The 22,558-nt window shown below is 34.8% G+C and overlaps 1 protein-coding gene across 2 annotated transcripts in view; it reads right to left on the bottom strand.

The window, feature by feature from the left end:
- LOC129002211 (splicing factor 3B subunit 3-like) overlaps positions 1 to 19,478 on the bottom strand; it is a 46,083-nt gene extending 26,605 nt beyond the window's left edge. Inside the window, exons 1-8 of one of the 2 annotated variants that reach the window (XM_054429858.1) lie at positions 19,320 to 19,478; positions 10,228 to 10,319; positions 9,760 to 9,907; positions 9,216 to 9,386; positions 6,552 to 6,724; positions 3,674 to 3,928; positions 2,376 to 2,486; positions 1,720 to 1,850 (exon numbers count right to left, since the gene is read on the bottom strand). In XM_054429858.1, the coding sequence (XP_054285833.1) occupies positions 1,720 to 1,850; positions 2,376 to 2,486; positions 3,674 to 3,928; positions 6,552 to 6,724; positions 9,216 to 9,386; positions 9,760 to 9,907; positions 10,228 to 10,305 (1,067 nt within the window). In that variant the 5' untranslated portion in view covers positions 10,306 to 10,319; positions 19,320 to 19,478. The remainder of the gene's footprint in view (positions 1 to 1,719; positions 1,851 to 2,375; positions 2,487 to 3,673; positions 3,929 to 6,551; positions 6,725 to 9,215; positions 9,387 to 9,759; positions 9,908 to 10,227; positions 10,320 to 19,319) is intronic. The other variant, XM_054429857.1, reaches the window with a different exon arrangement.
- Positions 19,479 to 22,558: the final 3,080 nt, after the last annotated feature.

The following is a 22,558-nucleotide window of genomic DNA, read 5'->3' as shown; positions in this document are numbered from 1 at the left end:
CCATCACAAAAACAAACAATTATACTACGTGCTATGCCCATGACCTACTTGTTGTTTCCGAGTATTTTGAGGTGTGCTTTGAGGATATTTAGAATCTCACAGATACATTGAGCAAGCTGTTAAGTGAGGTACTGTGGCAAAACCTTAACCAAGAAGTGCTTGTTAAATAGGAACTTTTAAAAGATAAAACAAGTGTTATTGTGAATTTATTTTTATGATTTCCAACTTCAGAGAAGAATTTCTAATCAGAATTTCATGCAAGCAAGCGCAAGTAACTCATCATTAGTTGGGTTTAAGGAGTAACATCGACAGATATCAATTGAGTTTTGACTCAAAGGAAAAAACACTTAAATTTACGCATAGGGTGTTTTAGACGAGTCTTAACCTTTACAATCCTTGAAAGACAACATTTCTATTTTTTTACAGTGATTAATTTGGTACTGCTACAAAATGACCAAGCCTTCTCAGATCTTCTTAGAGGTATGGATGGGTGTTGATCATCACAATTCAGAATGTTTGATCATCATAGAAAGCATCTTTTTAACCAAGGGTGTTTAAAATACAGAAACATGTTACTTCATTTATGGACCTGAGGTGATGTCATCTAGAAGTCTTTTAAAATTTTTAGACTTATCAGATTGAAAACTTAAGAAGAATCACAGTAGTGAGGTCTCAACCGTTAGGGAGACAGCATCACTTCAAAGCGCTTGCTCATCATATAAGTCTGCATAGTTTTACCGAGCAAACTAATCCTTTGTAACTAATTGAATATGCCAGAAATAGTTTAATTGATAGGTTTACCAATTGAATGTAAATCAAATCTTTTACGAATAGCTAAGCTGATATATCTTTAAATGTTATTTGTTAATGCATGTAAGGTAAGAAGATGAGGTTAAAGTGTCAAAATTCTACCAAAATGATCTACACCTGTTTATATACACACCTGGAAATCAGAAATGTCAAAATTTACATCTCGAGGCAAACTGGTGTGATGAACATTGCAAATAAATGGCTTTTGAAAACCTTTGGTTAAAAGTAAAAACTTATCCGGGCATGCAAGGAGCATTGATAAATAAATTATAAATATATTTCCTAATAAAAATGAAAATCAACAAGTTTACAAACAAATTAAAATCTAGTTTTCTTTTGAGTTTTCTTTTGAACGATCCTGAATTACACTAAGGTCAAGCATTTGTGCATCATCCCACTAAAATCTGATTATCCCTAATTTAACCTGGGCGATTACAGCAATATTCTGACCCTAGTATTTACAGTGATCAATAAAATATTCTTTCCAGAATAGGCCATGTCAAAGTACATTTCCAAGCTAGCTCCTGAGCTATTGAGTGATAAGTCTAGACAATAGACAAATTCTTTATTGAAATATTCCTAGAGAACATTACTGCGCCAGATTTTACATTTTATATGTAAGTTTTATACACCTTATTTATCCAACATACACAGCTCAAATCAAATCCATGTAAACAATACATAATAATACATGGTAGAATTTGAGCTGGATGTCAAAAAAATGAAAAAACCATAGGTCTAATTGAAGATTTATTTATTTTTTTCTTTTTTCAAGATATGGTGTTTCTAGCTACTCTGGGAATAGTGAATCCATGGACTGATTTAGAGAGTAAAATTTCACATGACAAAAGCCTATGAATGTCACTAAATAATTGGGCTTTTACCTTACAATCTACAATATATACTTACTGGTTGCCAAACTCCGCAGCCACAAACAGGAACCCAGTCTTCATAACACACATGGCCGTGGCTACAGGTACTGTGTCAAAGTACTTGAGTTTGATCTCTGTCACCATGTCTTCATCCATTTCCAGCGTAACCTATGTAGAAAATAAATAACTGTACAGTCTTCACAAATTACAATGAAAACTAACTGTGACGATGGATTCTTATGACTGCTTAATTTTGACTAATCCTTAAACTTTCAATTATTTTTCAAAACACTTTAATCCTAAATCACATAAACATTTTGTGACAGACTCCCCTAGTCATGGTTTTATTTATAATTATCATTTCCCACGATTGGGAAAACATCATTGGATTTCGGTCAATGACAAAAATCCCTTAACTACGGTATTTAAATTCACATTGATAGCAGAAACACAATTTTCCAAAACATTCTTATTCAGATTTTATTACATTTAATGCCCAGTTTGAACATATGGATACTAGTAAGAGAACCCATGGTGTAACTAAGTACAAAATTTTATTCTACAATTCAACTAACTACATCTTCAATTCAAATATTGTCGTGAGCTTCAGCTATAAGCCTTTTATAACTAGCCTACACCACAATACAAAAAAAGTTTTAAATCAAAATTAGCAAAATATAGCATGAAATGTACCTTGAAGATGTCGCCTTGTTCAGTCTGAGCCAAGAAGAAGAACATGGACTTGGTCTTGTGAGTCGCAGAGCAGACAAAGATCATTCCTCTCTCCGGATCATCCAAGTCATTCTGCGGAAACAGTTTGATTGTTAGTGCATGATCAAATCGGTTTTATTCAATTTTATACAAAACAAACTATTGCAGCCTGATCAACGCCCAAAACAATGTAGTAGACATATAACCAGGAGATGAACACATGTTCACCACCAACGATGCTGTTCTACATTACTGTAGCACTACTACGACCAACATGTCACAAGACAGGCTGGAGATACCCGAGTGCTTTATACTCTGATAACTCACCACTGTTTAAGAGATTTTTACTGAGCGAGTATTTGGATTTAGTATGGTTCTAAGTGCACTGGCAATCACTTGAGGCCTGGCAAAGTTAGAAAAATTGCTATATAATTCTCTATAGAAAATTTGACAATCTAGCAGCATTTACAGTTGTCAAAATGGCTGATTTTAGAGACCGCTCAGTAATCTGGAGCAACTTGAGTCCCTAAACAATAATTTACTACAAAAAGATTTGTAACAATAATTTAATTGTATGATATTATTATTGTTGATAATCAACCAAGCAATAAACCATAGTTATAAATTTATCTCAATGATTTCCAACTTCAGAGAAGAATTTCTAATCAGAATTTCATACAAGCAAGCACAATAAACTCATCATTAGTTGGGTGTAAGCAGTAGAAGTTGTGTTGTTAAAGCAAAAAGATTTTTTAAAACATTAATATAGTATGTTGTTTATTAAAGTCATTAGGCTAAGTAAAATAAATCACGTAAAAATATGACTTCACAGTTGATAACAAACTACATTCAGAAAGGTTTGATAATCATGAATCTCAGTTGAAACACGGATATTAAAAACATCATTATGTAGTTTGAAGTTACTGAGAATGAAATATTATTGTGAAAATTCTTTTACACAGCCATGGATTTAAAACAATTTTTAGTCGTATAAAATTTAGGTCTGTTGTGCTCTTTTTTGAGTGAAATGGGCAGATTTCTCCAAATAAATTAAAAATTTTGATGGTTTGCTATTTTATTTTGGAAAATTATAGGATGTAGTAGGCCGATAACATTCTACAGCCAGGTAATATTAAGAATGGTGCAGAAGATAGTCCGCAAAGAAGAAGACTACTGCCACCTTATACCGCAATGATCTGAAAAACATTCAAATTTGGATTGTACATGCTGTAAGCAAGGATGAGTGGCATAGGTTATCAAACTGATTCACATCCACTTACTCGTCTCCTGGGTATAGGACATCGAATGTCGTGCTGGTCGCCCAAGTTCTTGTAAGTCAGATAGTTCTCTGAGCAGATGAGCACTCCGCTGGGGCCGTCGTTGCCACCGGGCACGGACACCAGGAAGTTGGCGTGTTCCTCAAGTGGTTCGGAGTACTTGCGCACCACGTGGTTCAGACCCAGGTCCAGCTCGTAGAATGTCAGCGTCTGTTGTGTCTTGTGTACAGCTTCACCTGTCACGTCTGTGTCTGCTTCCTGCAAACAATCACATTATTTATTCAAGGCTTTTGAGCACACAAGCAATAAGCAATTTAAAATAACGATGGACAAGTCCTGAAATATTTTACCCTACTACAACCATTATTGTAATCCTTACAACTAATGGTACCCAAACTCCTTCCTTTTACGATTAGGTTAAATTGTTGTTAAAATTATGATTATTTCTTTATGAATATGATGATCAAATATAAACTAATATCATGAAGAAAAAAAAACATTTTTTATCATTCAGGTTTTTAATTAATATAAGATACCTAATCAATATAAAATTTTCAATTATGTTTTATCCCTACTACGAAATAGACTGAAAGGCATAAAGAGCTAGTCAAATCACAAATAATGATCCAACTGTATTGCTTTACACCAGTTGATATACACACGTGGAAATCATAAATGTCAATAATGACATTTTGAGGCAAACTTGTGTGAACAGAACCGATATATTTAATTAATACCATTTGGTTTAAAAGTGAAACCACCACAATAAGGTATAAATTAACGATTCCTTGCCACCCAAATACAGCACATTTCAAGTAAAAAATAAAAATTCTAGGCTAGTCAAAACTTACGTCGTCAAACTTAACAACTTCATGTAGAACATTCAAACAAGTGGTATATTTGCACGATTTACTTAGCGCTTATTAGGCTTAACAATAAATTACGTGAAATGCTTTCTCAGATCTTCTTAGAGGATTGTTAAGGGTGTTAAACATCAAAAATTACTCAGAAAACTTAATCATCACTGAAAGCTAAAGGTTACTTTAATTGAAACAAGAACAGCAAATTATAGCTTAGTACTTTTTCCTCTAAATATAAAACAGTAACTTTTTGTAACATTTTGCCAAAAACAATTAGGCTACCTGTGAAATGCATGTTTCATTTTTTCAAAGGGAAATTTTAGAGAATTTAACAACCACAGACCAATTTTAATAATAATATAATTTCTTATTATGTCTAAACTACATTTTAAATGAATTGTAACACTTAACCTATAAAATAGAATGTAAGGCATAAGAGCTTGTTAAATCACATATAATGATCCAACCGTATTGCTTTACACCAGTTGATATACACACGTGGAAATCATAAATGTCCATAATGACATTTTGAGGCAAACTTGTGTGATATATGTATTTATGTGGAAATAACTTTAACGTGCAACAGCTAATAGTTTTAGTTTATTAAAATTATATTTGAAAATAGTTTTTTGTTTTATCATTTACATGCTGCAAGAAGACTTTAAAACTTGTTTTGGCATGTTGTACATTATGTACACCCAGTAACGTAGGTATCAGCTGTTGGCATAAACTAGATGTTTGTCAATACACAGAGGATACGCGTCCGGTAACCGGACGTGGATTAGGCGTCCGGTAACCAGACGTGGATTAGGCGTCCGGTAGGGGGTCCCGGAACGCCATTACCACAATGATACGATGTTCAGCCATCAGTGTTCGTGGTGTAGTGGGTAGAGTGCTCGACTGATATGCGAGAGGTTCCCGGTTCGAAACCTATCGGTAACTTCAACTTTTTGTCACAGATTTTTCTTTGAATGTAATTTCTTCTTAACTGTACATCTTTTGTTAGAATTTTTGGCATTTATAATTTTATGTTATGATGAGAATTGAACCTTCATTTGATTTTTTTCACTATCAGCAAGTTTGGTTGGTTAGGTTAGGTTATGACAGTAACTGCCGGACGCCTAATCCACGTCCGGTTACCGGACGCGTATCCTCTGCGTTGTCAATTTTATAACACTAGATTTTTTGGTTATGATATTGAAAAACAGTAATCTAATGGTGTGTAAACCTCAGTGCTTCCAAGAAGCTTACCCAGTTACTCCAGCTTCTCCCACAATATCAAAAACTTCTAAAGTCATACAATTAAAATTCTGCTTCGTTCTTTAAACTAGCAAATTGCTCAGCGTTTATTAGACAGGACAAAATAAGTTAAATGCTTTCTCAGATCTTCTTAGAGGATTGTTAAGGGTGTTAAACATCACAAATTACTCAGTAACTTAATCATCACTGAAAGCTATGATCACTTTGTTAAATCAATACATGAACTACAAATAATCACAGCAAGTTATAGCTCCAAGGGCTGAAAAGGCAGACAGGTGTTTCAGGGGTCACTTTTTAGTGACCTTTTTGACCAATTTTTTTGGTGAAATGTGTGACATCTTTTCAGGGCAAAATTCATAGAATAAAAAACACAAGTCGATTAATGATCTAAGTTTTAAAATAAATCTGTATAATTTCTTGTTATGTCTAATCCAACTATTTAATTTAATTCAAAACAATTACATTGGTTAACCTAAATAATATAAAATAGAATGTATGGCATAAGAGCGAGTTAAATCACAAATAATGATCCAACTGTATTGCTTTACACCAGTTGATATACACACGTGGAAATCATAAATGTCAATTACGACATTTTGAGGCAAACTTGTGTGATTCGTTATTAATTTTTCACATTACTTCAGGCTAGACCTAGGGGTTGCGGCATTATCACTTGGATAAAATCCATCGGTAACTTGGCGGGATTTGAACCCAGGATCTCAGGGACCGAAGTTATAAAGACTTATCAACGATGAACGTACCTCATAATCTATCTCCAGACAGGCAAAGAGGGGGTTTTCAAAGCCGACGTCAACGCCCACCATGTGATAGACCAGAGTGTTGCTCTTGTGGGCCTCAAGGGGTGAGGAGATGGTCAATCTGGCCTCGGCATCTCTGTTCAATATATATACCAGCTTCTGCTTCTCTATAGCACCTGTGGAAGAACAAGTACAAATATAAACTCACAACTTCGATACAACAAATTTCAATATCCCTCTATATCCTAAAGCTACTAATGTATTAATGAAGATAGTATGAAAATATTAAATAATAATGAATATTACTCTCTCAGATCTTCTTAGAGGTAAAATAGGGTGTTAGACATCACAATTTTCAGATTATTTAGTCATCATAGAGAGTATTGAAGTAAAAAATGATTGAACAGTTGATATTAAAAACTTCCTTAGTTGTTCTTACTCAGACAGGATTTTTCAAACCACATTCAGTTTATGTTGAATTATAATCATGTGATCTCAGTTGAAACACGGACATAAAATAGCATCATTATGTGGTTGAGTTTTTAATAGCTATTTACATTACAAGTGTAGTAAGAGCGTTTTTACATCACGCAGGTGAATGTTGTGCAACGAGCGGAGGCGAGTTGCATAATTCACCTAAGTGATGTTTTACACGCTCTTGCGTAACGTGTAACGTACAAGATTTTACCTGACCCGACAATATACATGGGTTTACGTACAATATTTTTCATCATTATCCATTTCACTCATCTTCTAACAGTAACGTTCTTTTACAAACAAAAGCTAGGTTAGGAAAATACTTTAAAGCATAACAATAAAATTCAAGCGCACAGCTGATTTCTAGTGTTGAATGTCATTGGCTCCATAGAGGTATATTTTTTAAGTTATGCACTCAATGTTATTTAAATGGGTTTCTTTACATCACCGAGTGAGTTTTTGATACTTTACATCACTCGAGAAGTAAGGAAGTTGTATACATCACGCTTGGGATAGGGAAGTTTAACATGGCGGGTTAGGTAAAATAACTAATTAAGCTTAACTTTTAAGCTATGGAGAGGCACAAACTCGAGGGATTATATAGAAATATTGATATATAAACAGTCTAAATTAAAAATCATAGTCCTAGCCTACAGTTTCCAAACTAGATATTTCATATATGTTTCAAGGCTACCTTTATATCTGTAACATTTCCTTGATTTGGAACAAAAATGCATAAAACCACATTCAGTTTATGTTGTATTATAATCATAATGATCTCAGTTGAAACACGGACATAAAATAGCATCATTATGTGGTCTATTTTCAAAATAAAACAAGCAAATGGTTCACTATTTTATAAAAAATTTGTAACGAACAACAAATTAAGTCTTTACTAATATATGCGGAAACAGAAAATGTCCAAACAAAATTATTTATGTTGTCTAAAATTAGTGACTAGGCTCCAATAGGATCTTAGAAGTGACTTTTAGTGACTGGCTCCTTATTTAAGAGAAATTATAAAAATTAGCCTACAGAAACAGAGCTACTTATGATAATTAAAATGACTTCTTTGCCAGTGAATTGGTGTTTCCTCAGATCTTCTTAGAGGTTAATAAAGGGTGTTGATCATCAGAATGTTCAGACGTTTTTATCATCACAGGAAACATCAAGTTTTTAAAAACAAAGCCCTACATGCTAGTAGGCTACTTGAAATTTCCAAACTAGAATTCCTTGCCTTCACATTCAAAACTTAACGACACCAAGCTTTTTAATAGGCAAGGGTGACTGAGGCACCTTTAATAGGCTCTTCAGATGAGTTTTCATACTCCTTTCGAGCCAAACTCATCAAGTTAAAAATATATTATATGTCCCATATCAATTCCACTCTGTCAAATTAAAAAATCTGCCAGAAGGATAATAATATGGTGTTTCTTTACCAACTAGCGAAGCACTCATGGCAAAAGCCTTGAATGTATTAGAAGTTGGTGCACCTTTAATGATATAGAATTTGAATGAAAATATAGTTTTCAGAATAGCTATGATATACTCATTTGCCTCAAAATGCCCAAAAAACAGAGTAAAAATATAATGACTGATCGAGAACTAGAGAACCCTTTACAAAAAAAGGTTTTTACAAAAAGATTGCAGAATTCAATCAGAAACACGGACCAAAATGTATAATCATAGATACTCATAAGTCTAACATGTAATAACACATCATCTCAAATTCTGCTTATTTAAAATATCAAGTAAATTTAGCACTCTGTCTTTTAAATTTGAAATCAACATTGCTGGCTACCAAAGACAAGTAAATAGACCAATGGCTAGAATGCAAACCTGAATTGGAAACAAAATAAATATTGGGACACCTTGATTAGAATAAAATAGTTTTCTTAATAAATAGTACGGAAGTAAATAGTTTGTTATACCACTGAAATTGAGTGTTGCCACAGAATTTGATCAGAAACACGGACCAAATAGTTGAAATCATGGATAACTCATAAGTCTAACATGTAAATTTCATCACTTCAAATTCTGTTTGTAACAACAATTTGACTTCCGCCACTTGTAAAATTGAAAATCTGACCCATACTTAGAACTTCACCACGTTCCACTGGAATGACCTCTACATTAACTAGTTTTCTAGGCCCTTGTGTATTTCTAAATACGTCCACCACGGACACTCACCGATCATGACAGCTCTGCCCTTGGGGTCAATAGCCAAGTACTGTCCAGGGACAATTCTTCTACACCCAGACTTGCCAAAAGTCTCTTGATGTACCTTCTCCAGGATGTTCTTGTTGGGCAGATACTCCAAGATCACTATCCTGCCGGAGTCCGAGCCCACTACGATGTAGTCTGAAAACAAGACCACCCTGTTTAAATGAGGGTCAATAATTACATTTTAGATTGATCCAACACTTGATAATAAAATAGCGTGTATGGTAAGTATCTAATGTCATCAAAATTTTCTACACACCCACAGAAAGGGTCAACTTGACACTATTTCAAGATCTAGCCTATGTCAGTTAATCATCAAGTCTACAAGATATGGAGCGTTATAAGCATAATTTAGTGATTAAACCAACTAACCAGCAGTGTTGAATATTAATTTCACAATATTTATTAAGTGGTTTAGGAATTAAAGGAAAACGTTCAATCTAGGGGTTTTATTTCCCAAAAATCTAGAAAACAGCACAAATTGTCAAGTACTTCATCCAGTCGAACCTACCTTTATTGCCGCCAGTGAGCCTGAAGGCCATGAGGGAGCGTACGATGCCAAATATCTCGACAGTGAGCAACGTGTGCACCTTGCCAGTGTTGGGGTCTGGCCGCAGAAGCTCCAGGATCTTGCCTCGAGAGACAAGCACCTCCTGGGTCTACGACAGAAATAACTTTGTTAGACGATATACTTGATAATATCATAAACATTAAGACAATTTTATTTGAATGCAGAGTGCAATTACTAGTTGGGTAATAGTCAAAGCTAACATCTGAGCACATTGCATAAAAAAGTAGTTCACGGTAACTTGTTTTAAAAGGCATAGAAATAATTTCTAACCTATTTTGATCTTTAAAAATGTTTCTCTTGAAGGAAAATGTTGCATAACCTAACATTTATAGTCAGGTTTAAATGGTTAAAACCTAATTACTTATGATATGCTATTGGATACATTTAGGTTAAGGAACAAGATTTTACCTTGCTGCCGGAAAAGTTTCCATGGACGGCATGAGTGATCCCTGTGGCTCTCTGAAGAGTCAAGTTGTACAGATACATTTTGCTTTGTCAACCTGTAAAATATTTTAATTGTAGATTATAATTGCACAGCATAAATTAGAAATTTGGGTTGAATTTGAATGTGCTTCAATTGTCTGGGTGGTAAAATGGTTTTAGTGCTCCTCTTCAAATGTGATAGGCTACTTGTTTAAGCCTCAAGGTTTAATTTCTAAGACGGGTTTTAAAATGTGACTAAATATTACTATCCATTAATCAAAAATTAACATTTGACAGCCCAGGCCTTATAACAGTTTGTTGAACAAGTGAAAAACTAGCTCGGTAACTGAAGCAAGATTACAAAATAATATTTTATTCACAATTATTTTTATAGGGTAGCCTTTATCTAAATTTCCCTCGTATTTTGGTACATCACAATTGCCTTTAAAATAGTCAGAAAACCCCACAAAATTATAATAGGCCTAGGCCTACACTTTACCAAGCGATCAACCTAACAAAGTAATTTGATATTTTTTCAAAATGATTTAAGGGAATAGCATAGATTTACGTAACTCAAATTTTTATTGATGATTAGTGAGTCCTCCTTTTAAGTTTCACAGGATTTGGTGACTGTTATCAGGAGCCGCTAGTGCGCACGTCTGTTCCAAATTATGTCACATTACATTCCTAATCCAGTTACTTTTATAATATTTGGGAACAGGTTGCACACAAAGAAAACCTAGTATTAGGAACGGTAGTACAGCAGACTCCCTCTTAACCGACCCTAATGGGACCGGACCTACGTCGGATAACTCAAAAGGTCGGTTAAAACGGGCAATCCCTAAAATCACAACATAACGAAATGCTATCCATTTGGAATTATATAATCAATATTTTGAAGTCATTTTTGCATTAGTTATAAATTAAACTACTCTTATCTCATTTTTAGTATTGATAGAAAAGTCACAAATAAACACATTACACGGTTAAGTCTAATAGGCCTACTTTCAGTGGAATATATTATAATACTAGGCAACAGTCAATAAAATTCCTATCTTAATAACTTTAGTACTGTAATGTATTAATTGATGCTTTCTAAATCCATCGTAATACAGTACAGAACCATTTGTCTAAATTAAAGATACAAGCAACCATTTTGTTACAAGGGATAGGATGTTTATTTATAACCTCTCACTGTAGGCTGGAGGCTCGAGGCACAGAAACTAGCTTGACCATGGAGTTGTTAACCCCTCTTCCCTGCCCTCCCTACAAGTTGCGTTGTGTGTTTACTCCAGCGATAAGATAATCAGTTCTCAAAATCGTAACGCACTTTATGATGTTATAAATTTGCCACACAGATAACATATCAGATCAAATGTGCTCGAGCTACGATAACGAACGATGATGACAAACTGATAATAGGCCATGCTATATTTTTTGTGATCAACACAAAATAACCTATTCTTAGTCATATCCTGTGGAGATAAGTGTATGGTTCAGTTCTCATCGCCCAGCGTGGGAGCGGAAATGCCGAGATTCCTAGAAAGCGGCGGTTAAACCGAACTGCTCTCAAAGCAAGGTCAGGTAAAACAAACTGTATTATTTCACGATCGAAGGCGGATAATCCGATTATCGGTTAATACGAGGTCGGTTAAGAGGGGGTCTACTGTACCTTATTAGCCGAAATGGATGGAATCAACTTTACGTTATCTGCCATATTGATTATAAAATGAAACTGTTCTTAACTAACCTAACCTAACCAAACTTGCTGTAACATTTCAAAATCCCCGTTTGATAGACGAATTCTGAAATGAAACTGTTCTAACTATATGTAACATTTCAAAAATTCCTTTTGATAGCAGAAATGGCTTTCACGCTCATCGACTGTTCTAGAATGATCAATCCTTAACTAATTATGCTCGTCTTTTTCTGTTTATAAAATAAATTCTTTTCTTCTTTAACGCTTCAAAATAACAAAATTATAAAGGAACCTCCATTTTCACTGAAATTTAATGTAAGCTAGTTATTCAAAATGGCTTCTATAAGTAAGTTAACTGTTCCCTTTGCATTAATTGGCAATGCTGGAACTGGAAAGGGTTGTGACTCCAGAATGCCAACCGCACGGTAAAAAGCATTAAGTGTTTTGAAAGAGCTTTGCCTGTCAATTCGTAGGCGGCGCCACCAGCGTTGCCATGCACTCAGCATAGTAACGCTGGTGGCGCTGTCTACGAATTGACAGGCAAAGCTCTCTCAAAACACTTAATGCTTTTTACCGTGCAGTTGGCATTCTGGGTTATAGTAGTATGTTTTCTGTGGTAAGAGTCACTTTGAAGTAATTATGGAGTCACTTTGAAGTAAATTATATGGATTAATTAATAAATAGGCATACAAAATATGATTATTAAACAACTCCCTTGCTAATGAATTGGTGATTCCTCAGATCTTCTTAGAGGGTAATGAAGGGTGTTGATCATCAGAATGTTCAGACACTTTTATCATCACAGGAAACATCAGATTTTAACTAGAACCATATTTATTTCCCGATACACAATGGTCCTATTAATCTAAACTAATTGAACCCTGTTAGGATTGTACCTACTTAATTATTTTGATTAGCTGGATATGCTGTAAAATTGCATTAAAAAATGTATTTTATAACCTGTAACGTCCATATACTGCTCCCACGATGACCAAGACACCACTATCTTTACACCAACACATTCTACTTCAACAGAACACCCTTAATGAATAACAGGCTACTGGCGATTATTTAGTATCACGGTTCTAAACAAAATTTACGATTTCCTGGACACAAGTATATACAACACTTAAGTATATACAATTCCTGCTTCCCTGTAGGCCTAGACCTTGGCTGGTATTTCACATCATGTAGCTTTGTTTAGGCCTACCCTAACAGTAACAGGTGGGTTGGATTAGCAGAGTTGAGATAAGCAGTACCCTGGTGTGGTGTAGTTTATAATTTTGCTTGACTTCCTTAACATGTTGAATTCTTAAGATTTCCCAGAGATAATATTGAGGTTGATTTTTCAGAATCCTTAACAAGTATATAAAAGATGTCCATTGAATAACTCATTAAAAAAAATCAATGTTTCCTCAGATCTTCTTAGAGGATTATGGGTGTTGATCATCATAATATTCAGACATTTTATCATCACAGGAAACTTAAATTAATAGCACAATAGCAGCACAGGCCTCTATTTGTATTTAACGTTTTAAAATTTGGATTCATATCTTGAGACTCTGAGATTGTTCTGTCTACTAAAACATACTCATTTAGAATCGAAAGAGAAATTCAAATTTAAGGGGGAGGGAGGGAATTTAAGTAGCCTAATAAACTCTTCTTAAAAAATAATTAAGGTTACTCTTTCAGATTAATTTTGTAGACAGATTTTGTTTAGATTTTGGAAATGAACATCCCAGCCAAATTTGAAGTTATTTTGAGAAATATTGTTACTGATCGTTCAAATACCTACATTATATGTATTATTATTATATATATTAACTCTGTGATTAAAAAACCCCAAAATTTTAAAAGGCTCTCTTGAATTAACAAAAGAATAAATTAAACAAAAATTGAATCAAACAGCCCTATACGCAAGTCTTGCTGATAAGAGATGACTCCTAAGAAATAAATCAATAATGAATAACTAGAAAAGCTGTTAGGTTTATGGCTCAATTTGATTGAATCATGATTCAAATCGAACATAGCCATTTCATTCAGGCAGAATCAGCCTTCAAGCTCCTTTACGACAATTTGATGATTCCTCAGATCTTCTTAAAGGGTTATGAAGGGTGTTTGATCATCAAAATATTCAGACACTCTTATCATCACAGGAAACATCAGTTTACAACTTAACTTACACTTCCATGATTTCTAACACAGATTTTTATTGGGTAGGCCTACTTTAGTTGTTCAGCCCAAATTTGGATAGAGGCCTAAAACGTGAGACTTATTTTAAAGGAATCCCACAATCAGCCCGAACATGATTACCTACATTAGTTGGTCACAGAAGCCTATTTATCAACGATATAAATATTTCATTAGCAAAATAGTTAACAAATAAAATGTTAAGCATGTCAAACTTAAATTGTATTCAAAATTATTTGGATTGGACTAGTTGAATTAGGCTGGACTTTATTCATTAGTAACCATAATCTTTCAGATGAAAATGCCTTAATTAGCCTCGGTATTGTTATCTCCCTTCAATCTTAAAAACCTTACATAAGTTCTTACGAGACAAAGTTGGTTGCAGAATTTGATCAGAAACACGGACCAAAATGTATAATCAATGAGACTCATAAGTCTAACATGTAATAATGCATCATTTCAAATTCTGCTGAAACTTGAATCAAAAATCAACAAAATTATAACATTGCCTTTTTACCAAGCATACCTTTTGTACCATAGGTTATAAGTGTGTACCAAAATTACTTAGTTAAGAACAGAATGATTATTTTACCTTAGACTTGTTGTGAGCTTCCAAGTACAAACTTGATGGTAGCCAGGCGTTGACATTTGCTTCAACTTAGCAATAAGTTAAGTTAAATTGGTATTCATTCTAAGTGGACCATTATTCAGTAAAAAATTATTTAAAAATTATAACAAAATATTATTCAAGTTTAATTTTTTACTTTATATAAAGTTGTTTTTATTCCAAACAAGGGAATACTCATGTAAGATTTTAAGTTAGATTATCCTTCAGTCTGTAGAGTGATTTTATGAAAAACGTGCCACCAAGTAGACTCTTTATGGAATCTAGGCTAAAATCTAACTAAAATTATAATTTCAAAATACCCTAATTAAAAAATATAGAAATTCTAAAGGTGGATACCTTAACTAAACTTAGGCCTACAGCTTTGTAAGGGAATATTATTAAAGAATTTTATTTTTCAAATACTTTAATTGTGAAGATTTACACAAGTATCAACATTCTTTATCTTAGTGTATTTTCTTCCATAATTGTTAAAACACCTTCATACCTTAACTTAAGTTATATACAACTTTAACTTTATAGTAGGCTAAATACTGTAAATAAAAAAAAATAAATAAATTTAATATTTATCATAAGTTAGACTATATTACATTATTTACATTAATCTTAATCGGCGTCCAATGCAATTCATAAATTTGCTTTAAAAATTCGTAGGATTAAATGTGTTCTTGAAGATAAGAAATAAGTTATATAGAACAGTAAAACTACAAGGGAATCCAACTTAACTACCAGTAACTTACTACACGAATCACCGACTATCCCAACTGCTTAGAGAAATAATTTAAAAAATTCAATTGAAATAATAAAATCACAGTACAGTTAGAACCCCGGTTAAACGAAATGGTATTTATTCCGTATAGGTGCCTCCAAACGAATTGTTAATTTTGATATCTTACTTTATAGTTTTTTACCTCCTGAATCCAAATATACCATTATTTTTCACCGCTGATAAATATTTCTCAAGATATCGCCGTAAAAACATGCTTAACATTACAATAAACAAGATAGGATGGATAACATTTCAAGTGATTCTGTAGTCAAATAACTTAATGTTCTCTATAATAGGAATTTCGTCACATTATGGGGATATAGATGGACTGGTGGACTAATTACTTGTAGTTCTTATTTAGGCATGTCAGGGTGGTAGGTCGTGCTGTATGTGAATTGGTAACTGCATTAAGTGTTTTGAAGTTAGGTTAGATTAGGAAGGTAAAGTTTAGGTTATAATGTATCGAGTTGTTAGTTTATGTTGCCTGCAGACTGTTTTTGTAAAATTAAAATCCTGAGAAAAACACTTTAAAGTACTTTTTCAAAAATGCTTGCATTTTTGAAATAGTAATTTGAAGTGTTTTTTCTGGATTTTAATTTTACAAAAATAGTCTGCAGGTAGCATAAACTAACAACTTGATACATTATAACCTAAACTTTAACTTACCTAATCTAACCTACCTTCAAAGGACTTAATGCAGTCACCAATTCACATAAAGCACGACCTATCACCCTGACATACCTTTTCTGACATCAAAAGGAGTTTGCTTACACATTCTAGAGGTTTGGTTAGGTTAAAGGTTATGTTAGAATAGCACCATTTTAGTATGTAATCTCTAAATGGCGAAATATAAATCAATAAATCATTAATAAGGATAAAATACCCATAGTACATTCCACTTTTAAATGGCATCCATCCTACCTTGTTTATTGTAATGTTGTATATTATTACGGCGATATCTTGAGAAATATTCATCAGCTGTGAAAAATAATGGTATATTTGGATTCAGGAGGTAAAAAACTATAAAGTAAGATATCAAAATTAAAAATTCGTTTGGAGGCACCTATACGGAATAATTACCAACGAAATAAAGGGGAAAGAGCAGTTTCTGGCAACTAATTTTTTGGTTAACCAGTCATATGCTAAAAATAGCCTAAACTTTACCAGTGAGTTGGAAAAATATTGAATTTAAAACAATGTCTTTATAATACAGTATTTTATTTCAGCTATACAAATGTTACAATGGGTTAAAATAGAAAATACTTTAAACTAAACAACTGAAGTTACTATTAAGTATTTAACATTACTATAACTTAGCCTATATTTTGGCCATGCATTATTTTATGGAACCGTTTCGGTTAACCCGAATTTGGTTAACCGCGGTTCTACTGTAACTTCACATGCCTAAAAGAAGGCAGAAGCCGTGATCACAGCAAACTTAAAAAACCTTTCTCACAGTCCTGTAGACATAAACATCAATCGTCTCCTTCGGTCAAGGAAAAAATCGTCACCGGTTTTCCTTAATCACGACCAAATCTTGAATATCTCCCTGGGTCAAGTAGAGCCCGTTGTCATGGAAACTCAAGTCATTCAAGTTTTGCCTGATTGCGGCCAAATCTTGAATAGCATCGGCTACTTATTTCCTGCGGTTAGGCTAAGAAGACATGATTATTGTCTCCTGAGGTCACGTAAAATCACAATCGTCCTCCATAATCACAACAAAGCATAAGTTAATTTTTTGGATCGAGATGACTTATCTTCATAGACATGTTCTGCATTCGCAGATAGTAAGTAAAAGCTTAGCATTTCTCTGCTTATTTTCTGTATGTAGGCCTTTAAAAAAAGCTATTAAAAATGTAGGCCTATGTTACCTAAATGGGATTTAAGTTACGGTCTCAATTGATTTAATAATTGGAATTGTAAGTTACTGTAAGTTAGGCTTAACTTAGCCTATCTTAAAAGTAAAATGTGAAAATTGTCAAGTTAGTCCAACAGGCCTAACACATTTTTAGGGATCCTAGAACTCGAATTATACACCTAAGAACTAAGTTAAGGTTACTGGACCTAATTAAACTTAAATAGGACTAACTCTTTTTTGTTTTTATCTTCATAATAAGTTAATGAGTTAAAGGTGAGTTTATCTCCGTAAGTTGAGTTTAAGGTAAGCCTAATTTCACTTAGCCTTAATTTCCTTTTGACAGAGGATACCTGTCCGGTAACTGGACATAGATTAGGCGTCCGGCAATTGCTGTCATAACCTAACCTAGCCTAACTAACCAAACTTGCTGTTAATGAAAAAATTTAATGAAGTTTTTAAATTATGTTCATAAAATAAAGTTACTTATAAATGCCTCTTTTTAAGTAGGCTAACAAAAGATGTAGCCTACAGTTAAGGAGAAATGGCATTCTAGCGTAAGTTAAGTGAAGCAAAATCTTTGACAAAAAGTTAGTGACACCGATGGGATTCGATCTAAGTAGGCCAATACCTCATGAACATCAGCCGAGTACTCTACACCACGAACACTGACAGCATTCCACCGTATCTTTGTGTTAATGTTTTTCCGGGCACCCACAACGTGACGTCACTGCCGGACGCCTAATCCACGTTCGGTTACCGTACGTGTATCATTTGAGTTTCCTTTTATATTAGTTAAAATTTACGCAGAGGATACGCGTCCGGTAACCAGACGTGGATTAGGCGTCCGGCAGTTACTGTAATAACCTAACCTAACCAACCAAACTTGCTGATAGTGAAAAAATCAAATGAAGGTTCAATTCTCTTCATAACATAGCCTAAAATTATAAATGACAAAAATTCTAACAAAAGATGTACAGTTAAGAAGAAATTACATTCAAAGCAAAATCTGTGACGAAAAGTTAAAGATTCCGATGGGTTTCGAACCAGGGACCTACCTATAGAATATCAGCCGAGCACTCTATCCACTACACCACCGAACAACGCTGGGCGATCATCGTATCGTTGTGGTAATGGCATTCCGGGACCCCACAACCCGGTGACGTCACTACCGCACGCCTAATCCACGTCTGGTTACCGGACGCGTATCCTCTGTGTAAAATTTAAGATAAATATTAACTTAGGTGGGACAGTTATAAACAAATCAAAAAAAGTTTTCAGGTTTTTCATTTTTAAGACAAAACATTAATTTTAACGGAAAAAACACAAGTAACTTAGGTAGCCTAAATAGGCTAAGTTAGGATTAAAGTTAACTTACAAGCTTGTAATTAAATGGACATACAGTATATACAAAGATACATTTAGAGTGGTCTACGCATTCTTCATTGAAGGCTGGCCGGTTCCATTAGTGATGTTGTTAACATTGTTCGATCCTGGACCTGAAGAAACATTGCTGGTCGCTTGAAGATTCGCCACCGCATCAGACTGGTTTTGAAGAAGTCTCATTCTTCGCCTGGTGTAGTGTTGCCACAATAAAACTTGTTGATCATCAATGAATTTAGCACACTGTGAATTGACCAACTCACGCCGAAAATGTTCATACTGAAGTAAATCCAAAAAGTACAAGCACATGGGGTACTTCAAAAACTTGGCATACTCTGCTTGTTTCCAATAGGTTAAATAGTTCAAATAATTAATAAACGATTGATCTTTAAAATAACCACGCTGCGCAAGAAAGTTCAAGTAGTTTGGATTAGCTAAGCACTGAACAAATTCAAGTTCCACTTGAAATCTTAATCGAGTTTGGTCATCGGTCTCGGGCCCTAGGCCTAGCTTGGACGCCATTTTGATTACTAAGAGTTATATTGTCAATATTTACCTTGAAATGGTAATAGCTGCAGGGTCAGAACACAAGTGTCCATTTGAAACAAGTCCTCAGTACATCACTTAAATTCACTAATAACTCAGAGATTACATTTTAACAAGAAAAGATTGGCAGGAAGGAGGCAGGACCATCACGTTGAACTGTTTCCAGTGGTGGTGCGGAAGAGAAAGAGAGAAAGATGGCAGAAACGCCAGAAACAGCAACGCAACGACACACCGGCAACGACGCCGAATGTAAAGAATAGGAAAGAGTAAAAAGAAAAAGGTGTACTCTTAAGAGCCGATTGTCTATGTCGACATCTCATTAGCTCGACAAGTAAGTTGATATTGTCCCATGACATCTAAAATGAAACTAAGGAAAGAGACTGATGAAGGCATCACTAACTGGTTTCACTGACTGGAAGTAGGGGGATTTTGGTTCTTTCTCTATTATTTAGAATCATCAAAAATTATCGGCCGATAATTTACAATTTAACCAAATTACAAACAAATGAGATGGGTACGCCACCTAAGTGAGTATTTGAACCCATAATTAATTAGTGGGGACTCTCCTTCCACCTTGGTGGTGGGGACTGGGGATGTGAACTGACCGTAACTGCACCAATTTCAATTTCACGTCCCTCCCTACATGCACCGTATGATTACTCAGGAATCAGGATAACAGTAACCCACTCTTTACCATTAGAGTAGCATGATTCCACGCCTCATGAAGCTGGGAGCTCAGCTCTTCACCCGACCTATTTTATGCCAACACATCGCGCTTCAACTGCACAAGGCAGTTGGCGATCAGGTTACCTGACACTTCATACTTCATACTTCATACTTTTCTCTTCATCGTTGACCAGTATAACTGGATAGATGGCGTCAATACTACACAAAACATATATTTACAGCAAACAACTTTGAGAAATTTAATTCTTAGATCTTGATTAAAATTTGGCGGCAGGTCACTTCATTTTATTGAGGAGTGGTCGGCTTCTATATACTCATTAAGTGTGTAGAAGGGGTTGTTTTTAAGCCAAGTCCCAATTTTATTTTCAAACGTCCTTGGTTCTAGTTCTTTGACGGCAGCCGGGAGTAGGTTGAAAAATTTCATAGCCAGGACAGGGTAGCAGTCTTTCTTTTTGGTAAGTCTACAGAAAGGTAGGTCAATGTGTTTTTTCCTTCTGGTATTATAACTATGCTGGTCTGCTCGTATTGGTAGCGTTGGTAAATTTCGATGAATGTGAAGAAGACTGACTAAGATATAGTGGTTGAAGATTGTAAATATGCTTAATTTCTTGAATATGGGCTTGCAGTGCTCTTCATCATTGGCGGAGTCTATTATTCGGAGAGCTTTCTTCTGTAGGACTAGGATTTTAGTGCAGGTTGAGGCATGGCCCCACAGCTCAAGACCATAGATGATGTGGCTATGAAACAGTGACAAGTAGACTGTAACAAGAAAATCCTTGGAGACAAGTCGTTTCAGCCTACGTATGAGACAGATCACACGGTTTACTAGAGATGGGATGTCATGTCAGTCATATGGGACCCACCCGTTATTAAGCAGGCAGAGAAGTAAGATATACAGAGAGAAGACCTACATTTTATTTATGCTGCTATAACATTTCATTGACTTCGTAAATAATTACAATAAGCCCTACACAAGACTAAGAGCTTAGTGCTACCAGATGAAAGGCATAAATATGCAGCATGAACATTGAAATTAGAAATTAAACGATTCGGAATTCCTATTCCATTCCATTCCATTCTAAAAGTTCTTATTTCTTCTTACTTTCTTTAGGTAATGTTTTCTGCTGCGATATTGTGAGAAAGTGATTGTCAGGATGTAGACGCTTGTACGTCTCAATCTGTGCCGGCCAAACGCCTGGCTCATGAGACGCAGTCAGAGCAGCGCAGCGCAGCACAAGGCTTTTTGTAAACCACGTTTTCGCTAGGGTACGCGCATATTGTGGCACAGTGCAGGGCATGGTAGTGCAGTCCCGCACGTGGACTGCGCGTACTTGTGTCCGAGTCAGCCCAGGCGCATATTGAGCTGTGCAGCACAGCACAGGGCAGCATTAATACTTTAATACTTTTTTAGCGAATTTCCCATATAGGGAATAAGCTATTACCGTAGTACTCATGGTAAGACCTGGACGCGGGACCGATTTTTTTTTTCGTTTTGAGGTCCCTAGAGGCCAAAAACACCATCCGTTCAAATTCATATATATATATATATATATATTTATATATTTATATATTTATATATTTATATATTTATATATATATATATATATGTGTCCGTCAGCACGATAACTCGAGCAAAAATGATCCGATTTTGATGAAATTTGGTACAAACGTGTAAACCTACGTTTATTCGAACGAGTTCGCGATCCAGCATGATCGGACCATGGGAACGGGTGTTTACGGGGGGTTTTATGGGGTAAAAATAGGTTTTTCCCATTTTTGACCCAAAAAACATAAAATTTAGCAATTTATTTCCAAACCATTTTGTAGAGCTTCAAAAAACAAATAATTTAGTATATTGAAGCGTTATTATGCGCCTAATGGTTACGGAGAAAATTCCAAAAAATTGTAAATTTAAAATTCCCATGTTATTTTTATGGAGAATGAGTAAACTGTTGTAGTTTGCTTGTTTATGAACATATTTTGATCAAATTTGGAAAATGTTTTTATTTCTTACTAACTATTAACATTTTACAAAAAAAAAACAGTTTTACCCTCCCTGATGCAGCAAACCTAAGTACTTGTTAAACTAATTCTATTTAAATCGGGAATAAATGTTATATTTTTAAGTAGACATTTCAGTGTAAATCCAATCAGTCAAATGGAAATTCGCTTAGTCTGCAGGTTTGCTGCGGCGGGGGTATTATGAAATGGCGACCATACGTAGTAGGTATTTTAAGCCAAGTATGAATGGAGATGAGTGGCACGATCTTGTAGTCTTGTTAGTGACTAAAGCCGACATTCCTTAGACACAGCTGTTAATTAATAGCCCATACAGCTAATGGCAACTAAGGGACCTACAGTTTATAGTGGAATCCGAACCACATTTTTCGCCTTGGTATATACGAATTTGTCTAGTTATCAGGATAGTACTGCGGATAGTCGTAGTACTCACTCGTGCGGACGTTAATCCACACCAGGGAGTATCGCATCCACAGTGCATGCCTATCCACAATAAATTCGTGACCTCCTAGTAGTAGCTGGATTACAGGACGACGCCACCCA

This window comes from Macrosteles quadrilineatus, unplaced genomic scaffold (assembly GCF_028750875.1).
Source record: "Macrosteles quadrilineatus isolate MER2022 unplaced genomic scaffold, UCM_ALF_1.0 Scaffold_9__3_contigs__length_116548681, whole genome shotgun sequence".
Classification (NCBI taxonomy): domain Eukaryota; kingdom Metazoa; phylum Arthropoda; class Insecta; order Hemiptera; family Cicadellidae; genus Macrosteles; species Macrosteles quadrilineatus.
The sequence above is the reverse complement of the archived record's forward strand: the minus strand, read 5'-3'. Positions and strand labels throughout refer to the sequence as shown.